Here is a 20,252-nt window from a genome sequence, read left to right on the forward strand (position 1 = left end):
TATATATATATCTTGATATTTCAAAAACTCAAAAATTGAGCAAGCTATGAAGAAAAAAAAACAAAAAACCTTCAAACTTCAACGCTCTATAGTTCGGTTCGAAGCGTTTGCGGACACATGTTTATGGAAAAAAAGTCTTATATTGACCTGAAAAATACACCACAAAACTCTTGATACAGTATAATGTTTATAAATTTTTCAACATAAATTTCTTGTGAAAAATTCACCTCAGTAGATATATGAGGATGTGTATTCGCAGGATGAATACTCAGATGGAACTTCTATTCACTATCAAAAAAAGGAAATTTGAGTATTTCGGACATATCATGCGCGGTGCCAGATATGACTTGCTGCAATTGATAATAGAGGGTAAAATCTACAGCAAGGAGGGCACTGGACGTAAAAGAGACTCCTGGTTAAATAATTTGAGAGCATGGTCTGGCAAAAAAATCTGCTGAACTATTTCGAGCAGCAGCATCAAAAGTTAAGATTGCCCTACTAGTCGCCAACCTTCGTTCAGGAGACGGCACATGAAGAAGAATATATATGCTTAAGTTTGTTCTCTCAGAAATCTAGAACAAATGTGTACTGTAGTGAATAATCAAACATTCGAAATTTGAACCAAATTCCCCACATTTTTTCAAATCTGTCGCTTATTTATACCATCGTTATCACTATTCGCAAAACGCGAGTTAAAATGTTTAAGGTATTCTTAATCTCCTCATCAAAATGAAGGCTTATAAGATTGAAATAATCTCTCAAATCCATTGTAAATGTTTGTTCAACAAAAAACCCAAGTGATCCGTATTATCCGTACCTGTTTTCATTATATTTATACGAATTTTACAGGAAGAATTTTGGAATCCCAACACCAGATTTTCAAATGTATTCGTTTAGCCAATCTGATCATTTTATTTGGCCTAAAAACGAATCCTAAGTCATTATCTTATAAAAAATTCCCAAGTTGATTGGCGGTCAAATCTTGAGTCACCAAAAAAAAAATAGACTCCTGTAGATTATAGAAAATTACCCCTGAAACTATTCATCCCAATTAAAAGAATATCCCAAATCTGTCTTTTATAAGGTTGCCCAGTTTAATAAGTTCAAGCAGTGGGGTAGGTACTCCAGTTTGTCGATAAAAATTGCTCGTAGCTATGTCATCAGTTATGTTGGGTCGCCATTCATTTTTCTAGATTTTTCAATTTTTTATTATTATTCATACGTTTCAATCTATTACGGAAGTAGATATATTGTTTGGAAACAAATTGACACATCATGTGATATTATTCGGCTGTAGTCTTGAAAGAGAAACATAATTTCTACATATGTATATTGATTGAACGTGATAAATTACTGATAAGTATATTTTTTCAATAAGCCGAATGCCATGTATTCTGGAACTGCATTACTTCAACTTACCAGCATAAGTTCTCCCTATCAATTTTAAAGTTACCGTAGTCCATAAGTTCTATGTATAAATATTTTAAAGATAAACATACCTACCAACCCATTGCCCATAAATTGGAAAAAGTTTATATTTAGATGAGATATTTAATACACTGATTTATTCGGATTAACGGAATAATTTTTCCGAAATTGACATCTTCCAATTTCATCCATATTGAAAATACGCGCACGATTATTGCTTCATTTTGAAATAAATCATATGCAACAATGGAAAGTGACATACTTGTAAATAGGTATTACTCTCGGTATTACTTGTACAAATATTGTTCGAGCTATGATAAAAGGATAAATTTGAAGATGAAATATCCAAACGAAACGAGATTCAAATTGATAAGGTAAATTTCAGTGATGCAGTTTCGTGTTCTCTAGTTGAATGCATCGCTGAAAAATAAAAGTCCTTTTTTATTTATTTCGAAACCGCTTGATCGATAAAAGAAGTATGAATTCTGATGATATATCTATCAATACAACACATTTTGGTAAATCAACAAAAACAGTCCAATATGCTGCCACAATATCGGGTAAGTTCAGAGTTTTGCGGTCGATCATTTGTATCTATTGAATTTGAATATAACCTTTAGTTACGGACGTGGTGCCTCTCCGACCCCAGCGAAATTCAAATCTGACACCGTTGCTCAAATTTTTGCAATAAGTTACCGACCGCCCCCTATACCTTATAATTGTTTAGTAACACAAAAAGATTCAATCGAATCGGTTCGTAGAAGTTGATGTTATTGGCGCGTAAAGTCTGGTTGGAGTCAACAGGACACCAAGTCCGTAATTAAGTTACTTTCGCACATGGCAAGTTATTCCAAGAAAATTCGTGTTGACGCCCGTCATTTCGAAAAAATTGCTCTAAAACGGTTTTGTGGAGAAAACAGTGATAACAGTGATAGGTACTGATAACTTCGACGGAACTGTAGTTGATTAAAAATGATTCACAATCAGAAAACCCTGTTGTACAAAGAAGCCGAACACCTAAACATAATTGTTGAGCGCACGCTTATCAAAGCACCAACTTTTGTGGGATTCAAAATAATGCTTTATTTCTACCACGGATCGGGATACCCTCAGATTCTGAATACTTGAATTTTATACTTATATTAATAATAATAATAAAGTTGATTTCTGTGCATGGCTACAGGCATAAACATTTATCACGGAGGCGTGAGCCTGTACATGATTTGCATTACTCCTGAAATTTTACAGTAGAGCCACCTCTAGTAAATAAATGAACAGTAATTAGCAAAAAAGTGAACAAACAAAATCTTCCGAAACTATTTAAAAACAGTTGTCCATTAGGCAGAATACATAAGCTGAGCATATATCAAAGAATATTTATATATATTTTTTTCCACCGCCTACACGGGTTGGTAAGTGAGAGTGCCGGGCACAGGTGCCAAGATACTCTTACAGGCTTGTCAGGAACTTCCTCACTGTTCTGGCCGTTCCCAGGATGACATCCTTTTGAGCCAGGCTGACGAGTTTCTCCTCGATTCCTAGCCTTAGGGTATATATATATATATATATATATATATATATATATATATATATATATATATATATATATATATATATATATATATATATATATATATATATATATATATATATATATATATATATATATATATATATATATAGATCAATGAGATATTTATTCCTCCAAACATTGAGTCGATGAACCCTAATCTCATTGATCTAAATATACAGGGTGTTTCCTAAACATGCGGCAAAAATTCAGGGGGTTGTTCCTTGGACTATTTTAAGCATGTTTTGTCCTTGAATGATTTTTGAAAAACCTCTTTGTTTCGAAGATACAGGGCGAACAACATTTTTCATATTTTTAAAATTAATAATAGTTTAAATAAAAATGCGTACCGCACTGTGTTTACTAAGTAGGTACAATTTATTTTTAAATTTGTTTAACAACATTCCAATTACTAAAAACGGCCAGTTTTTTGACTAAAAATTGATAAGTGCAGATGGTAAAGGAATACAGATCAAACACGGTTTTCATTTGAATTAATAAGAAATGATCCTGGTGTTTTTGAAAGGGTTCGGCAGTCAATGAGGAGAAGATTGGATGCTTGTATGCTGGCTAGAGGTGGTCATTTTCAACAGTTTTTGTAGGTTGAGTTGAATTTTCATGTAATTTTTCATAATAAAATGTTATTATCTGAAATTTTGTTTCCCCTTTATCTTCGAAACAAATAGGTTTTTCAAAAATCATCAGAGGACAAAATATTCTTAGAATAGTCCAAGGAACAACCCCCTGAATTTTTGCCGCGTGTTTAGGAAACACCCTGTATATTTAGATCAATGATATATATATATATATATATATATATATATACATGATAACATGATCAAAATATATATATATATATATATATATATATATATATATAATATAATAATAATATAATAATATAATATATAAATATATAGGGAAAGTATTGTACCTAGGGACACTTTTTACAAATTAATTTTTTTAAATTAATTGAATGAATTTATTGAAAAATAATAAAATGTGGACGGTTGATCATACATTTGTAAAGCTTATTCGAAAATGCAATTTTTCCAACTTATATATTTATCACTTTTTCAGCACTTTTTTTGTCTATATACAAGTGTCCGGAGGTACAACCGGTTTGTTGTACCTACGGACTTGAGGAGTTGTACCTTGGGACAATAAGTGAAATACCTTTACAACCAGAATATAATATAAAAACAAAAATACTTCCTAATATTCGAAAGGTTTATTGAATAAACGAACTGCAAATGATACAAGGACTACCCTAAATTGATTTTAGCAAATGATACTGGAAAGATAAATGTATTTGATAGCCGAGAAGATGAACCTGCTTTACGTGGTTGAGGAAGTTTTTGTACAATGTCGCTTATGTTAGTTGTATATTCTACTTCATCTTCAACTGTAAATGTGTAGCCATATGTGGAGGAATATGCTTTCTTCAGATATTTTACTTGGAATTCTGTTTCGTCCACCTTTCCAGAAATTGTGGCTACAAAATATCCTGACTGTTTTTTTCCTTTTAAGTGCACCAAAATGAAATTACCTTCCTGAAGGTCATCTGGGGTAAATTGAATGGAATCAATATCTACTTCTGACAAGGAAGCATCATCTGAATGACTGCTGTCCCTCCTAATCTCAAAATCAATCTGATCTTCCTCTGACGACGTTTCTTCGATATTTAACTTCCGTTTTACTGTCTTTGTTCTTTGCAGTTCCTTTTTACGCTTTTTTTCCATAGCTTTTGTCTTATCTTCCTTTATTTCATTAAGTTCAGGGGTATCGGTAAGGACGCGAGCCCTTCCTTTTTTGCGCCCTCTTGAAGCATTTCCTTTGCGCGGCGGAGCTTTCGGAATGGGACAAACCTCATATGGTGAAATAATATTTGACATAACCGGAATTATTTCTTGAAAGACCGACTTAGCTTCTGGGGTGGAGGATGAGTTTAAACCAGAACCAGAAGGCTTAGGATCCATTTCGGAAGCATCACAAAAAGATGGATTTGGGTCAGAAGAAAGGGTTGGTGGAGGGTTGTGTGATTGTGGATCCTCTCGATTTGTTACGTAAGATGGCAAAAAATCTTGTTCTGTGAAAATATCAGTGTTTAAGGGATAAATACCGGATACTTGAAAGCCTTTGATTATATTGTTTGGACAAAAAGCCTTCAAGTATGCCGTATTTGCCAATTCAGCTACATCGTAAATAGTAACTGGTTTCCCTGCGTTACCCGGAGAACTCATCCAATTAGTCATAGCATTATTGTAGTAAGTCTTAAAGGGCCCAAAAACAGATAAATCGAGAGGCTGTAATCGGTGGGATGTATGAGGATGAAAAGTAACTAAAATGACTCCCGATCGTTTTGCCAAATTGATGGTGGGTATGGAAACATGGCTTTCATGGTTATCTAATAATAAAATAACCTTATCCTCCAAAGTGGGTTTTACATGTGATATGAAATGTTCTAGAAATTTGAAAAATATTTCTTCATTAGACCATCCACTCTGATTTGCAGCTCCGATTGCACCAGGTGGTGCTCCTTTTAACATGTGACTTTTAAAATTCACCCTAGGAAAAACAAATAAAGGCGGCACAGTATTTCCGGCAGCATTAATACAACATATCATGGTAACTAGGACTCCTCTTTCTCCAGAAGTCATTCCTCCTATTTGCTTTTGTCCTTTTGGTGCTAAAATTTTGGGAGGTTTCTGCACCGTTGTAATCCCTGTCTCATCGACGTTGAAAATTTTGGATGGTTCAAAGTTTCCTCTAGCCAAAGCATTTTTGTATGATTGAAAGAAAGCAGCTACTGTTTCTTTATTGAATGCAGTCGCTCTAGCCAAACTTGTACCCTCAGGTTTTCTAAGTGAGAGGAATGCAGAATGTCTGCTTCTAAAACCTCTGAGCCAATTATCTCCTGCTTCTTTTTTCTCATCCCACTGAGTAGGATATTTTTTGTTATTTTGCATTGCATATTCATATGCCAATTTTTTAACGTTGGCCAAACTCAAGCCATAATGCATTCGAGCAGCTGTTTTTAAATAGTTTACCAGCTCCATTTCCTCGGCTTCGTTGAAAACCTGCTTGACTTTGTAATTCGGATTATATACAAAATCATTTTGGCCTGATTTTTTGAAAATTTCAATGTGTCTTGCTAATGCAGACTTTGCAATTCCAAATTGGCTTGCGGCAGCACGGATTGAAAGATTTGAATTTATAACTTCTCGAACAGCATTCTCTACATTAACTTTTAAAGGTCCTGGCCTTCTCTTTTTTTCTTTACTTCTTGGCATGATGACTGATGAGTTCCTGAAACAAAACATCACAATAATGTTGTACCTGGGGACGGCCCCAGGTACAACAAAATATGTGTCTCTAGGTACAACAAGGAGAGTTCTTTTCTAAAAACAGTCAAACAAGTAGTTAAACATAACAAATATAATAGTTTGATTAATGGATTAGGAAGCTAACATTACGATAAATAGCACCGTAAAATCATTAATGTTAACAATCAAATTGATTATATGTAAAACAAACGAAGTAGCCGGTAAAAATACTTACGTTGGACGTCGAAAACTTCTAAATCACTTGAAACACCTGTTGACACTTCACGGTCATGCGTACAACTAAATAATATGAAGGAGAACAGTGTTGCCGATTTGTTTTGTGGATCTGAGGTTTGTCTGATATTTTGCTTGGCGGTAATTTAGACTGTCCCTAGGTACAACCGTCCCTAGGTACAGCACTTTCCCCTATATATATATATATATATATATATATATATATATATATATATATATATAAACTCCTAGTTAATTGTCGTGTTTTATTGATAAATTGGAAAATAAGGGATATCGACCAAATATGCACATTAAGTTGTTACTCTTTGCCAAGCTTTCGGAATCTAGTTTGTTCCTTCTTCAGGTCTCCTACAACAAGTAATTACATAATATCAACCTCAGAGGAAAGAAAAGATAGAGGTGCCTTATAGCATTCGTTGACATCGCTATAACATTTTTGTTTCCAAACACTTATAATGTACTGCGTTGCCATTCTGAGGAAGAAGTAATCTTTTCTCCGTTATGTGGCATAGATGTTTTGCGAATATTCTGAGGATTTGGCAACACGGTTCTGTTGTTGTTATTGCATTATTTCATACAAGTTTGTCAATTTTAAGTTACATATTGTTAATTTTAATCATGGTAAATACTCGAAAAACATGTATAGTTTGTAAAACATCGGAAATGAAAACCTAACCTATCATAGGTAAGTTCACGTTTTGAGTCCATAGGCGTAGAATATATCTCGTCTATGGCGTAGTATTTGTGAGATATCGAAAACTTAATTCAATGCTAACATTTGTAGGTTTCCTTCAAATAGAGAATTTAGCAAAATATGGTGCCACGTATTAATATTGCAAATGAACAATTTGCCGAAATATGCATATGTTTGTTCCAAACATTTCAGCACCGAAAACTTAATAAGAGGCAGTAAGAGAACCATTGACTACGCCACTGAAATGTTTACCGCCCCTCTAGTTGTCAATTTTGCAGGTTTGTTGTTGTCCTATCTCACTTTATCATCATACTGTTGCAATTGACTACAATACAACGCTATTTACTTCTAAGGGCACCTCTATCTTTTCTTTCCTCTGAGATGTCAACCAAGAACGTATACAACTATAAAACTTTAAATTCATTCTCACATTCTAAAATTTTTTTAAATTAACTCACTGAATCTGAGGTCCTCTCTCAAGTGTAAAATAGCATATCTATCACATCTACAGGAAAACTTTTCTATAATCTTTTCTGTATTATATTATCTATATTTACTGCTACTACTATTTATTATTACAACAATCCAAAACTATTTATTTATTCCAACAATCCATCAACTACGTATTAAAATCTAATTTTTTTAGGTTTTGTTTTTTTTGTCATTAATATAAAAGGGAACATAGAAAACAACGTCAAACATCATGGAAACGTCACGATTATAATGTCAGGGTTGTCCAAAATTTTTTATTCGTCTAGTAAAGCCATCGTAAAAGGGTTCTCGACTTAATGATAAAAGGTATGTATAGATATTGCTCAAGTTATCAGAATCGGTCTTCTTGTTTATTGGGTTAGGTTGTTCTCCAATATGTACCATTTCTAGAATTGTCCTCTTTTTGTAATTCCTCTCTTCATCTAAAACTTCCACTTCATCCAAGTTGATCCTGTGATCGTTCTCGTTCGCATGTATTGATAAAGCACATCTTTGGTTGTTCAATTTGATATCACTCCTATGAAGTGTGATCCTATTCTTTAACCACTGCGAAGTTTGTCCCACGTATGTTTGGTTGCAGTCCATACATTTTATCTGGTAAATTATATTAGTTCTCAAGTTTTTTTGTATAGGATCCTTGAGTTTTGAGTATAGGTTGGCTATAGATTTGTGGTTTTTAATGATTACTTTGATGTTTTCTTGGTTGTTGAAACATCTCTTAATTTTTGTCGAGAGTGTTTTGATGTTTGGTATTGAACAGTATTTGATCTCAACTTCTTCATGGTGTTCTCGTTCATTATCCTCTTCGTTCATCATTATCTGTCTTACTGGGTTTGTACTGGAAAACAATAGTTTATTAATCATTCCCTTTTTCATGTTTTTGGTCACAAAATCGGGGTGGCATATATTTTTTATTCTATTTACTTTTTCTTTTGCTATTTCTTTGAAACTATCAGTACTCAAAAGGTCGTGCATTTTTTGTAAATAATCATCTCTTGTCATGATGACTGTGACTGAGCCCTTATCACTATTTAATACGATGAGGTTTTCATGGATCTTTAGAAATTTTCTTGTTTTATTATACATGAAGTCTATGACTTGAGAACTATCCTTGTACTTATGGAAATGGTTTGTTATAATGCTAGTAACTTTTGCTCGCATTAGGTCTCTTTCACTTACAGGTATCCTATCTTGTATGCTCTCAATATCTGCTACTAACCTCTTAATAGATGTCTCTTTCATATTTGTGGATATACTAAATTTTGACCCCAATGCAAGTATAGTTTCAACTTCCCTTGGAATGACTTCAGTTGTCAGGTTCATGAGCCATTTCTGTTGCACCCTATATTTGACCTTTTTTTGTTCTCTCAGTCGATGAATTTTTTCTCTTCTTCTCATAAAAGAAAAAGTAAATAGAATAAAAAATATATGCCACCCCGATTTTGTGACCAAAAACATAAAAAAATTAAAAAATATTTTATTAGAAAACTCATACCCACAGGGAATGATTAATAAACTATTGTTTTCCAGTACAAACCCAGTAAGACAGATAATGATGAACGAAGAGGATAATGAACGAGAACACCATGAAGAAGTTGAGATCAAATACTGTTGTTCGATATTGAATCGAATTTTCGCGGGTTGTTTCTGAATTTACGGAGTACGAGGATTTGAGAGGAATTATCTCCATATTGAAATCCTTTCTCAGATCCTACTTTCCCATCCCCTCCACAATTTTAACACACTTGGTTTTCCGCATCCACAACGGACGTTACGCACTGTAATATTCAATGGTTTTTCGCTAATCCTGAATAAGGAAAAAATCGCAGTTTCACACAGAAACTCAATTAGTTTTTAAGTTAGTTAACAGCTTCGTGAGAGGAGGACACATCATAGTTGAGTGAAGAAGATTGTTTAGTTTAAGTTTTCAAGGTGGAAAGTCAGAGAATCAACGGAGACCAGGTGAGTCCTTTTCCTGTTAGAATTTTCTTTCTTATTGCTGACTGTTCCGGGTGGTATTTCCTCTCAAATCTCAGAAATGAAGCGAATTTCATTTCCTTTGTATCGGATAATTCACAAACTTGTGTGGCGGGGCAATCCAATTAATAATTACATAAATAATACAGTCCACTAGAATAACTTTTAAATGTAATTTGGATTGATCCGTAACATAATTGATCCATTCGGGCCGGATTTATATTCAGGGGTCTTTAGAAAAGGGTTTAATTGTTTTTTTTTTCTTTTCTCACGGGCGGCATGAGATAAGTGTTAGAATATTACTTCATCCGAACAAATTTCGAGAGAGACAACCAACCCTACACTTGAAGTTTTTCTTCAACGTCGTACGGTGGCGCTGCGAGTCTGCACGTGGCGCGGCCATCGAGGGCCATCGAGAGAGAATAGATCTTCGATGATCGAGAGCAAACATCAGTGACATAACCTAAATGTTTTAGTCCTTCTGTCACGTCTTCTGTTCTGACATCTGAACTGGGTTGAGCCCCCTTCTGGGTTGAACTCCCTTGCGTTCAGACAGCTGAACTGGGTTGAGCCCCCTTCTGGGTTGAACTCCCTTGCGTTCAGACAGCTGAACTGGGTTGAGCCCCCTTCTGGGTTGAACTCCCTTGCGTTCAGACAGCTGAACTGGGTTGAGCCCCCTTCTGGGTTGAGCCCCCTTCTGGGTTGGGCTCCCTTGCGTTCAGACAGCTGAACTGGGTTGAGCTCCCTTCTGGGTTAGGGCTCCCTTCCGTTCAGCCTTCTAGAACTTGCTTAGAGAAAAAGTGAGACTTACGAGAGTGTTTTGAGAATAAACGATTAAAATCATTATCTGTGTATTAGTGAATACTCTGTATTTCAAAACCCCAAATATCCAAAAGGTTATGGAACCAGCAAGCTTCAAACTGCGCGACGAGGTAAACAATTATTCTGAAAATCTCACACGAGAAAAATATTGAGGTAAGTTGAAATTTCAACTTAATTAACGAGGTTAGAGGAGATATTTTATTTAGTTCAGTGAATGGAAATGATTTATTTCATATTCATTGCTGAAATAGAGAATTCCTGTTATACAGTATATATTGTATTTGGAAATAATGTGTTTACCTATCTATTAGAGTTAATAAATCATGTTCACAACCTAGGAATTTGATTTCAAGTGTAGAGACCTTGCAAATCTGATTCTTAACGGTTATTGAACGTTGATGTTAAGAGAAATGAGATATTTTACTATACACATGTCTTATAGATTTAGATTATGCAGATGTAGAGATTCTGCATACTCGTTGTATCAAATTGACTTAGATGCTCGTGAATTCAGAGATTTCACATTCATCATTTGAGAAAGTTATATTATGTGAATTTAGAGTATTTTTCAGAGTCATAATTTGAGAGATGTACATATATCGATGAAAAAAAATCAAAGACTTTGCTAACATACTTTCTGTTTTAGATTGGATAATTTTAGAGAATTTACATACCACACCTAGAGAATTGGAGCATGTAGATTTGAAGATTCTACATACATTGCTTGGAGCATGTAAAATTGGATGTTTCATATTCCATAAACATAATCCAGAGATTGAGATATTTTGAGAGTATATATATTGATGAAAAATTTGGGGAATTATTTATTTCACTAAACTACAAAAACTGCAGTATGGTAAGATTAGTGATAATCAATATTTCAGGGCTACTTTCGTACAATGCTTGCTGTGCTGTGTTGTTTGTTTGTAAGCTAGGGATATTATAGGATTCAAGTATTCATCCCGTACATGCACAATGGCCATACCTAACTCAATAGGTTTTCATTGCAGTGCGTGATACCGCTTTCGTAGTAAGGTGTACATGTACGAGGTGGTGGTACTTGGAAACTTGATAGCCATGTTTCGAATTGTATCAGATTGCTGTGCGTCTGAGGCAATTCAGAAGCACGAAACAAAATTTTATATCTTATACCTGGTAGTAAATGTACTAAGAGAGCATATAATGCACAAAAATCTTGAAATACATAATATAAATATTTTGTTTCATAAATCCTGAAATAGATGGCAGCCAAAGGAAATCAAGGAAAACCGTTGGTGGATTATCATAGCGATTCCACCATTTCCGTAAGTGCAGAAGATATAGGTTTCATGCATTACGAGGAAAGAGAGAATTGTCAAAACCAATGTAAGTTTTTCATGCAATTAATAATTGCCCATTTCCTTGATTTTAGCTAACTAGAGAAGTATCAACGAGTGATACGTGAGAGACTAGATGAAAGATGCTAGAGAAATTTTAGAATCATTACACAAAACCCCCTTTTGAGAAATTAGAGATCTGAGAGAGGAGAAATTGTCGACAATAGAGAGAGTACAATAGAGAGAGTAGAGAAGAGAATTTTAGAGTATGAGAAAACCCAGGTATATAAAAATTAATCCATGTTACAGAGGTAACTAGAGTTATGAAAATATTTTGATTAAATTTTAGAGATTGAGAGTATGAGAAAACCCAGCTATATTTAAAAGGTATTCATGTCACAGAGGTAATTAGAGATATGAGAATATTTTTGAGTTTAAATTTTAGAATTTGAGAAAACCCACGTATTCAAAAATTAATTCATTTTACAGAGGTGATTAGAATTACGAGAATAATTTTTGGGGTTAAACTCTAGAGCATAAGAAAACCCAGGTATTTAAAATTAATTTATGTTACAGAACAGAATTCAAATTTGAGATCTGGATCGACAGTCTATGATCAGAGCTTTTTGACAAATGATTTGTTGGACGTCATAGAGCCAAGTACGAGTAACCAAACTTTTTCAGAGGCCAACAAATCCAAGAGAAGTAATTAAGTATGAGACATTATCATAAACAGAATTGAGGAGAACTATTGAAAGAAAATTTTTAATATCCGAGACCCTGTTGAAGTAAGTAGAGGTTTGAGGTTCTCAGGAAGTGCAAGTCAAATGCGACACACACACTTCAGGTAAGAGCTCACTTGTACTCCATTAAAATGGAGAAACTCAAATCGGTCGATGATTTCTGTGAAAGATTCGACTCGATAGTATGAGAGTATGAAGCATGTGAGGTGTGATTGAGCTAACTGCTCAAAAAGATAAGATCTGCACTTTATCAGGCTGTATTACCAGTCATATCCAAGTTACGAGATGCAGATCTGACCAGGAGACAGACCCTAAACCAAAAAGGTAATTTAGACGAGATCAAGAACTTCATCAGAGAGAGATCAGAGAGATTGGAGGTTGAGAAGAGGTCTGAAATTGAAGATGAGATTCCAAAAGTTCAACGGGTACATAAATTAAAATGCTTCCGTTGTAACAAAGAGGGACACTGGTCAACTGATTGCAATTTGAGGCAACAGAGTAAGTAAGTGATTCTGCTTCGGTTGTAGGACAATCAAGTTAGAGGATTGCATTAACAATGGTGGTACGAACGAGACTAGGCCCGTTAAATTTAGAGGATCGAGTAGAGTTAGGTTGAACAAGCCAAGTTTCAACACTAAGAGATGGAGACATGTAAACCAGAGGAGAATGAGAGAGAGTAAGAGATTCAACAAAGAGGGTCGCTCCAAGGCAAGAAGGGTTGGAAGTATAGAGCATAGAGAAACAAGAACAGGCAAACTCGATCCAATCATTGACTTCTTTGCAGATTCTGGAGCAACAGACCATATCGTAAATGGGTGTCTGATTTTGAGAAACTTTGAGAGATGTCAAAATATGAGTAAAGAGAGCGAATAAAACGAGATAGCAGTCATTGTAATCGATGAGGACAATTCCAAATCCTAAGAGTTTACAATAAGGTTAATAATGAGATTGTGTTAGAGAGTCAAGCAACGATAAGCGAAGAAGATGAGATGAGCTTGCAATCGCAGACACATTCCAATAACGAGTTATTAGGTTCGGAGGGAGAACCGGAATCTGCGATTGGGAGGGAGAAAGAGTATGATCTCATCTTTTCACCTAAAGAGAAAGTTCTACGAGTTTCAACTGACAAAACACATGAAACACAATCTGATCAACAAGAAAAAATTGGGATTGCAGTCATATCAGTAGAGAGGTAATTTAGATCGATAACTTGGAATCACTCCAAAACTTAGAACGTGAAGTAATGTATCATATCGACAATGGAGAAATTACACTTTGAAGAGACAGAATGAAAGCTGAGAAACAACCAGTTGACACACACTGGCACGATGGGACTTATTAAACCACCATCTCATCCAGGTCAGTAAAGATTAATTAATGTCTACATAGAAGACTATTGGAGACTTGCTAAAGCATATTCATTAAAACAGAAGATGAGTTGGCTGAAGCATTAAAGAAATTCTTAATATCAACAAGAAACTTGTTGGATAAAAATGAGAAGGTATATTATATCAGGTCAGATCAAGGTACAGATTTACCGGAAGGAAATTCCCAGAAGTACTGAGTAGAGAAAATATAGAGAACGAGAGAGCGGAGAGGTTTAACTCGACGATCCAAAAGAAGGTTTGTACATACATGTTTGATTTCAGACTACCTAAGAGTATGTGGGAGATTGATGTTGATGCATTCATAGATGTGTACAACAGAACATACAAGTCTATCAGATATCAAACACCATTGACAAAGTTTGCACCAAATGCAAAATGCCACTTTGATCAAATTGAGAGATGTGGATGTATTGGATGTATTTGTAAGTATTATTATGTATTGTGATGTTCGCATACATTAAGATTCCAAAACCCAGCTTGTAATTTGGAGAATGTGCCCTGAAAGCTGTCCCAGTGGGTTATACCGTGGATACTTGACGTGGCATTCAAGCTCGGAAAAAGTCCTTTGAATCTCAACATGTGAGATTTAACGAGAAACTTGTCTACAAAGATGTTTATAGAAATAAACAACTTGATGACACAAGGGAAAAAGAGACCCAGGAAAATAAAATTGACTGGGATTGGATGAAAAACTCGAAAGAGCCAAAATAAGGGAACTGCCGATCAAAAGGCCAATACCCTGCTACACTTAAAGAAAATCCTAGAGGACGTAAGCTATGCAAGGTTTTTAATTACTCAGAGAATAGTATTTTAGAAAGTGGGCTGAACGACCTCGGTCGATTGCCTTTGGATAACTAGTTATCAATAAAGACCAACTATTAATATTATTATTTCAGGTAAATATGAGAAAACCGATAGAGAAGAAGATGAGGCTTATTTCTTCATTAAATAGAGAACCAAAAATTTCGAGGAAGCTATAAAAGAAGAAATTGATTCCATGATACAAAATAAGGTTTGAATACTAGTAGATAAAGAGTATCTTCAAATATCTGTAAAACAGGCAAATATTATAGACCCGAAATGGTATTTGAGAGAAAATTAGAGGTAAATGGTCTTATACGATACAAAGTAAGATTAGTCATACTAGGCTTTAAGGTCAAAAATATCTATGACATTAGACCTCCAGTAATTAGAGCTACATTTGCAATAATCAATAAGTATGATTTACATGCTTGTCAATCAGAAGTAAAAACCTGCCTTTTTAAATGGCACCATAGAGGAGATCTATATGGAGATTCTTGATGGAGTAGACATTGACAATGAGATCAAATGATCTTATGTATATAAACTCCGGAAAGCCCTATATGGACTGAAGATAAGTCCAAAGAGATGTAATAAGAGATTCACTGAAGAGATCCAGAAACTTGGTTCAGAGAATGATATACATGGACCTTGTTTATATACTTGGAGGAGAAATTTTATAAATATAAAGAGAAACCGAGAAGAGAGGTATATACATCAATCAATCAAATTATACCATGAATATGTTAGATAGATTGAATATGAATGACTGCAATGCTCAAAATACTCCTATGGTAACCAGACAGGTAGAAAACAGGATTAAGAGAAATCAATCGGAGAATCTACAAGATGACTCAGATAAACTAGAGATGAAAAGAGTTCCGTATAGAGATGAGAAGAGTTACTTATAGAGATGAAAAGAGTTCCTTATAGAGAAGCGATTGGTAGCTTAATGTATCCATCAAATGGTAGACACTACGTTTGCTGTTAACTGTTTAACGAGAAAACAAATGAAGCAGATCGAAGCTGATTGGAAAGGTGTAAAGAGAATCTTCAGGTATTTGAAAGGTACTGTGAATTTAAGTCTTAAATTCACCGCTCAAACTTAATACTTAGAGCCATTTACCGATGCAACATTTACAGACCATACCGATTTTTCTTCAACTGAAAGGTATGATATTAGATTATTTGGAGATGTAATAGCTTGGAGAAGCCATAAACAAACATATGTCACATTGTCCACTTGTCAAGCCGAATATCTAGCTATGAGGGATGCTTGTCAAGAAGTAATATCTCTTGATAAGGCTCTTAGATTTGTGGTAGGAAAACTGATGTTTCCTATAACAGTCTGGTGTGATAACAAATCCGCTGGAGACTGCACCAAGAAAGATGGTATTCACAAACTAAAAGTATTTGATGATCATTTAGAGGTAATAAATGACGACCTACTACATAGAGAGAAATCTGGACTTAGAAGACATATAGTTAAAACACATGGTGATTTCAAACAATGTGTTGAGTATAAGAGAACAGTGTGAGGTGGACTCCAACGAAAGAGAATGTGTCAGACATACCATCAGCGGTCATAAGAGATTAACTCAAAAACTAATGATTCAATAATCTTGGAATACTAACTCATTGAATTTTTGTTTTCAGAGTATTTCTAGAGTCTAGAGTATAAACTAATTGAGTTCTGTTTATAGATTAGACTTAGAGTGGAGAATGCTGCTTGTAGTTCGATGAAGGGAGGGAGTGTTAGAATATTACTTCATCCGAACAAATTTCGAGAGAGACAACCAACCCTACACTTGAAGTTTTACTTCAACGTCGTACGGTGGCGCTGCGAGTCTGCACGTGGCGCGGCCATCGAGGGCCATCGAGAGAGAATAGATCTTCGATGATCGAGAGCAAACGTCAGTGACATAACCTAAATGTTTTAGTCCTTCTGTCACGTCTTCTGTTCTGACATCTGAACTGGGTTGAGCCCCCTTCTGGGTTGAACTCCCTTGCGTTCAGACAGCTGAACTGGGTTGAGCCCCCTTCTGGGTTGGGCTCCCTTGCGTTCAGACAGCTGAACTGGGTTGAGCTCCCTTCTGGGTTAGGGCTCCCTTCCGTTCAGCCTTCTAGAACTTGCTTAGAGAAAAAGTGAGACTTACGAGAGTGTTTTGAGAATAAACGATTAAAACCATTATCTGTGTATTAGTGCATACTATGTATTTCAAAACCCCAAATATCCAAAAATAAGTCCGTCAGATTTTATCAATCGGTGGGCGCGCAGGTTCGATATAGCAATCGACGTATTGTATCAATTCACTTGCCTACTTGTAGCGGGGACTGTTTGTAAACAAACATAAAGAGGTTAGGGTTAGAGTTTCTTTTAGTTGTTTTCAATAATTTCAACAATGGGAAAGGAAACAGGAGAAAAATCAGATTCTAAGGCACCGGCACCAAGCGCGGAGGATATTCTTGTTTTCACGCAGGCAAAAGGGCGTTTGGATAGAATGTGGGTAAGGGTACAACAAACGTACGATTTAATTGGGGAACTTCCTTCTTCTCTGAATTCGTTTATGATTCGTTCCGAAAAGATCGAACAAACAGCTGAGGAATATGAAAGTTGTCTTTCCGAGTTAGACGCGATCGGTATACGTCATCGAGATTTAAGGAAGGATACGAGCGGATTATCAAAGGCATTCGATGACTTATATTACAAAATATTAGAGGTTAGAGCTGCTCACCAAATTCAATATTCAACTGCTCAGGGTTCGGATGAAAAACCGGCGTCCAAATCCCTACCAAACTATATGCCGCAAATTCAGTTACCACGATTCAATGGTGAACTCGAAAGTTTTCCGGGTTTTATTGCACTTTATGATAAAGTGACAAGGATTTGTCTGACATAGAAAAATTTGCATTTCTGCTTTCGTATTTAGATGGAAGAGCCTTAACTCTTGCACAAACGGTAGTTTTTGATCCGAATAACTACGAAACCGTATATGATCTCCTTAAAAACGAGTTTTCAAATGTTAGAGTTGTGGCATCTCACTACTTGAATCAGGTATTTTCATTGCAGCCAATCAAATCGGGCAATCAGAATTCCTTGAAAGAGTTTTGTGACACTTTACAGGCTAATGTCAATTATTTGAGTAAACTCGAAATTCCAGATTTGGGACAGTTTATGCTGTTATTTTGGAGTTTGAAACTTCTTGATTCCCATACACGTCGGGACTTTCAAACGAGATTTCTGAATACGGATTTTCCAAAATTTACTGATCTGATTAAGTTTCTTAGAGATCGTTGCGCGGTTAATGACTTGAGTTCAGATACACTCAAAGCCAAAATTCAAGCTAACTCTCCGGTTACAATAAAAAATAAGAGGGTTCGTAAGTAATCTTACATATTGGCCTGTTAGCGCCGACGGTCAGCGTGACTCTAAAACCAGCCTTAGAAAGCTGTTGATTTGTCTCTTTTTTGCAGTTGTGTTGGCATTAAAATCTCCAATAATAATTGCGTAATTAAACAATGCCGCCTTGGTGAAAACTGTCTCTTCGAGTGAACATAATGGATGGAAGTATACCAAAAAAATGTGCAACTTTTCAATTCAGATCTTAAATGGAATTGAGAAATGTATTACTTCATTACTAGGATTATTTATGGATGGTGCATTGTCTTTACTACATTTCAGCGCTGGATGACATTGTACTATACTTCCTCCTCGGGTATTTTGCACAGTATAGCCAATTTTTTTGATTGTTGTCCAGTTTCGGTATTCTATGGCTTGTGATTGATTGATTTTTGTTTCAACAAACATGGCACATGTAATATCGTTATTTTCAATGAAATTATTCACAATATGTTATTTTGGTATGAAGCTGTTTATGTTATTGTAGAGGATCCTAATTGTTGATGTGAATTTGCCTGTTAATTCCGTTGTTAATTGGTTCTGTTGGAGAAGGTTCTTCAGGGTCTTCCAGATCGAACATCAGTATATAAAATCTATTTCCCGAAAAGATAACTGTAGTGTCTATGTTGAATTGATTGATGAATCTGTTTTTTAACTTGACCATTAGTTCATTTCTGTCGGTGTTCTTCGGGTTATTTATCTTGCGATTGTAAGTGATTATTATTTCATCGTGTATAGTTACTGGGTCATGGATACGGCTTGTCTTTTTATGTAGTTCTTTTATTTCTCTTGTTTTTTTGTTGCGTGGTTTAACAAACGTGTTCGGAATACCTTCTATTAGTTTTTTAGGGTGTTTTGGACATTTAATTGACCATGCTATGTAGTCCTCTGCACCACAAGATAGGCATTTAGGAGCATTATTAGTTATGCATTGGGCCATTTTATGTGGTCCTTGACATTTTGGTAAACTCTTGCAAGATTCAGTTTTGTGATCGAATTGTAGGCATTTGTTGCACGGAATTGGAGTTGGATCAGGGGGATGGCTGGGATATACTAGATAGTGCTGGTTCATGAAGAAAAATCCATTATTTAGAAGTGCCTCTGTCATGTCCATAAGAAAACTACGTTTGGTGATTTACAAATTTATTCGATATGCAATTTCTCAATCTCGACTACTAACATAAAATCTTTCCGAATACTGAACTTATAAACGCATGTGGAAACCTAGATACTTAATCAAGCATGCGCACACAATATTACAATACAATATATTACAATCTCCCCCATTTAAATAAGTACAATTTGATTCAATCAGAAATTACAATTATAGCTTAATCTAAGAATTCATATATTTTAATTTTTTAAATTTTATAATTTTTTTTTTTTTGTTTTTCTGTTATCTTTCAAAATTCACAAATACGATCAAAATCAATTTAACAATATGATTCCAATATAATAATTTACAATCCTAAATTTTATTTTTATTTTTTATTATGTAATATAGAAACAATTAATTAATAGAGTTATTATTATACATTATATAATCAATTATCATTACTATACAATTATTATGCAATATAGTACCAATCACAATATACATATTATAAACAGAAATTCTGGATCTTAATTTCATTTATTTAAATTTTTCAAGCGTTCAGATCTCCTTACACTTATATCATCTTTCAAGTCTTTATTCATATCATTGTCATTATTTAAAAATTTCAACATTTGATTAACATGTCTTTTTATAATTCGTCCTCCATCACATAACAAGTTAAATGTCTCTGGTGATAATTTTTCAACGATTTTTGCTTGAACTCGGTGCCTCTTATTATTGTTGTAAACATCTACTAAAACCACATCTCTCAACTTGAAATCAATTCTACTTATTTTATTTTTATCTGACATATTGAATTGTTTAAAAGATGTTTCACTAACTAAATTTTCTCTTAAAAGATGAAACCTCGTTTTAATCTCCCTTTTGAAAATAATATCTGATGGTGATTTTCCCGTTGTCGAATGCTTCATTGTACGATAATC

At 34.8% G+C, this 20,252-nt stretch overlaps 2 protein-coding genes across 2 annotated transcripts in view; one reads left to right on the plus strand and one right to left on the minus strand.

Annotated features, from left to right (window-relative positions):
• Positions 1-1,768: 1,768 nt before the first annotated feature.
• Positions 1,769-20,252, plus strand: part of LOC123681081 (sugar transporter ERD6-like 7) — a 47,552-nt gene continuing 29,068 nt past the window's right edge. Inside the window, exon 1 of the mRNA XM_045619292.1 lies at positions 1,769-1,988. Within this exon, the coding sequence (XP_045475248.1) occupies positions 1,907-1,988 (82 nt within the window). The 5' untranslated portion in view covers positions 1,769-1,906. The remainder of the gene's footprint in view (positions 1,989-20,252) is intronic.
• On the minus strand, positions 3,983-6,750 carry LOC123680375 (tigger transposable element-derived protein 6-like). Its single transcript, XM_045618253.1, has one exon. The coding sequence runs from the start codon at positions 6,319-6,321 to the stop codon at positions 4,264-4,266; it is 2,058 nt and encodes a 685-aa protein (XP_045474209.1). The 5' UTR covers positions 6,322-6,750; the 3' UTR covers positions 3,983-4,263.

The sequence above is a fragment of the Harmonia axyridis genome, chromosome 5, assembly GCF_914767665.1.
Source record: "Harmonia axyridis chromosome 5, icHarAxyr1.1, whole genome shotgun sequence".
Lineage (NCBI taxonomy): Eukaryota > Metazoa > Arthropoda > Insecta > Coleoptera > Coccinellidae > Harmonia > Harmonia axyridis.

Bases quoted from the DNA above. Each gene is read 5' to 3' on its own strand.
- LOC123680375 (XM_045618253.1), bottom strand. From the start codon at position 6,321: ATGTTTTGTTTCAGGAACTCATCAGTCATCATGCCAAGAAGTAAAGAA.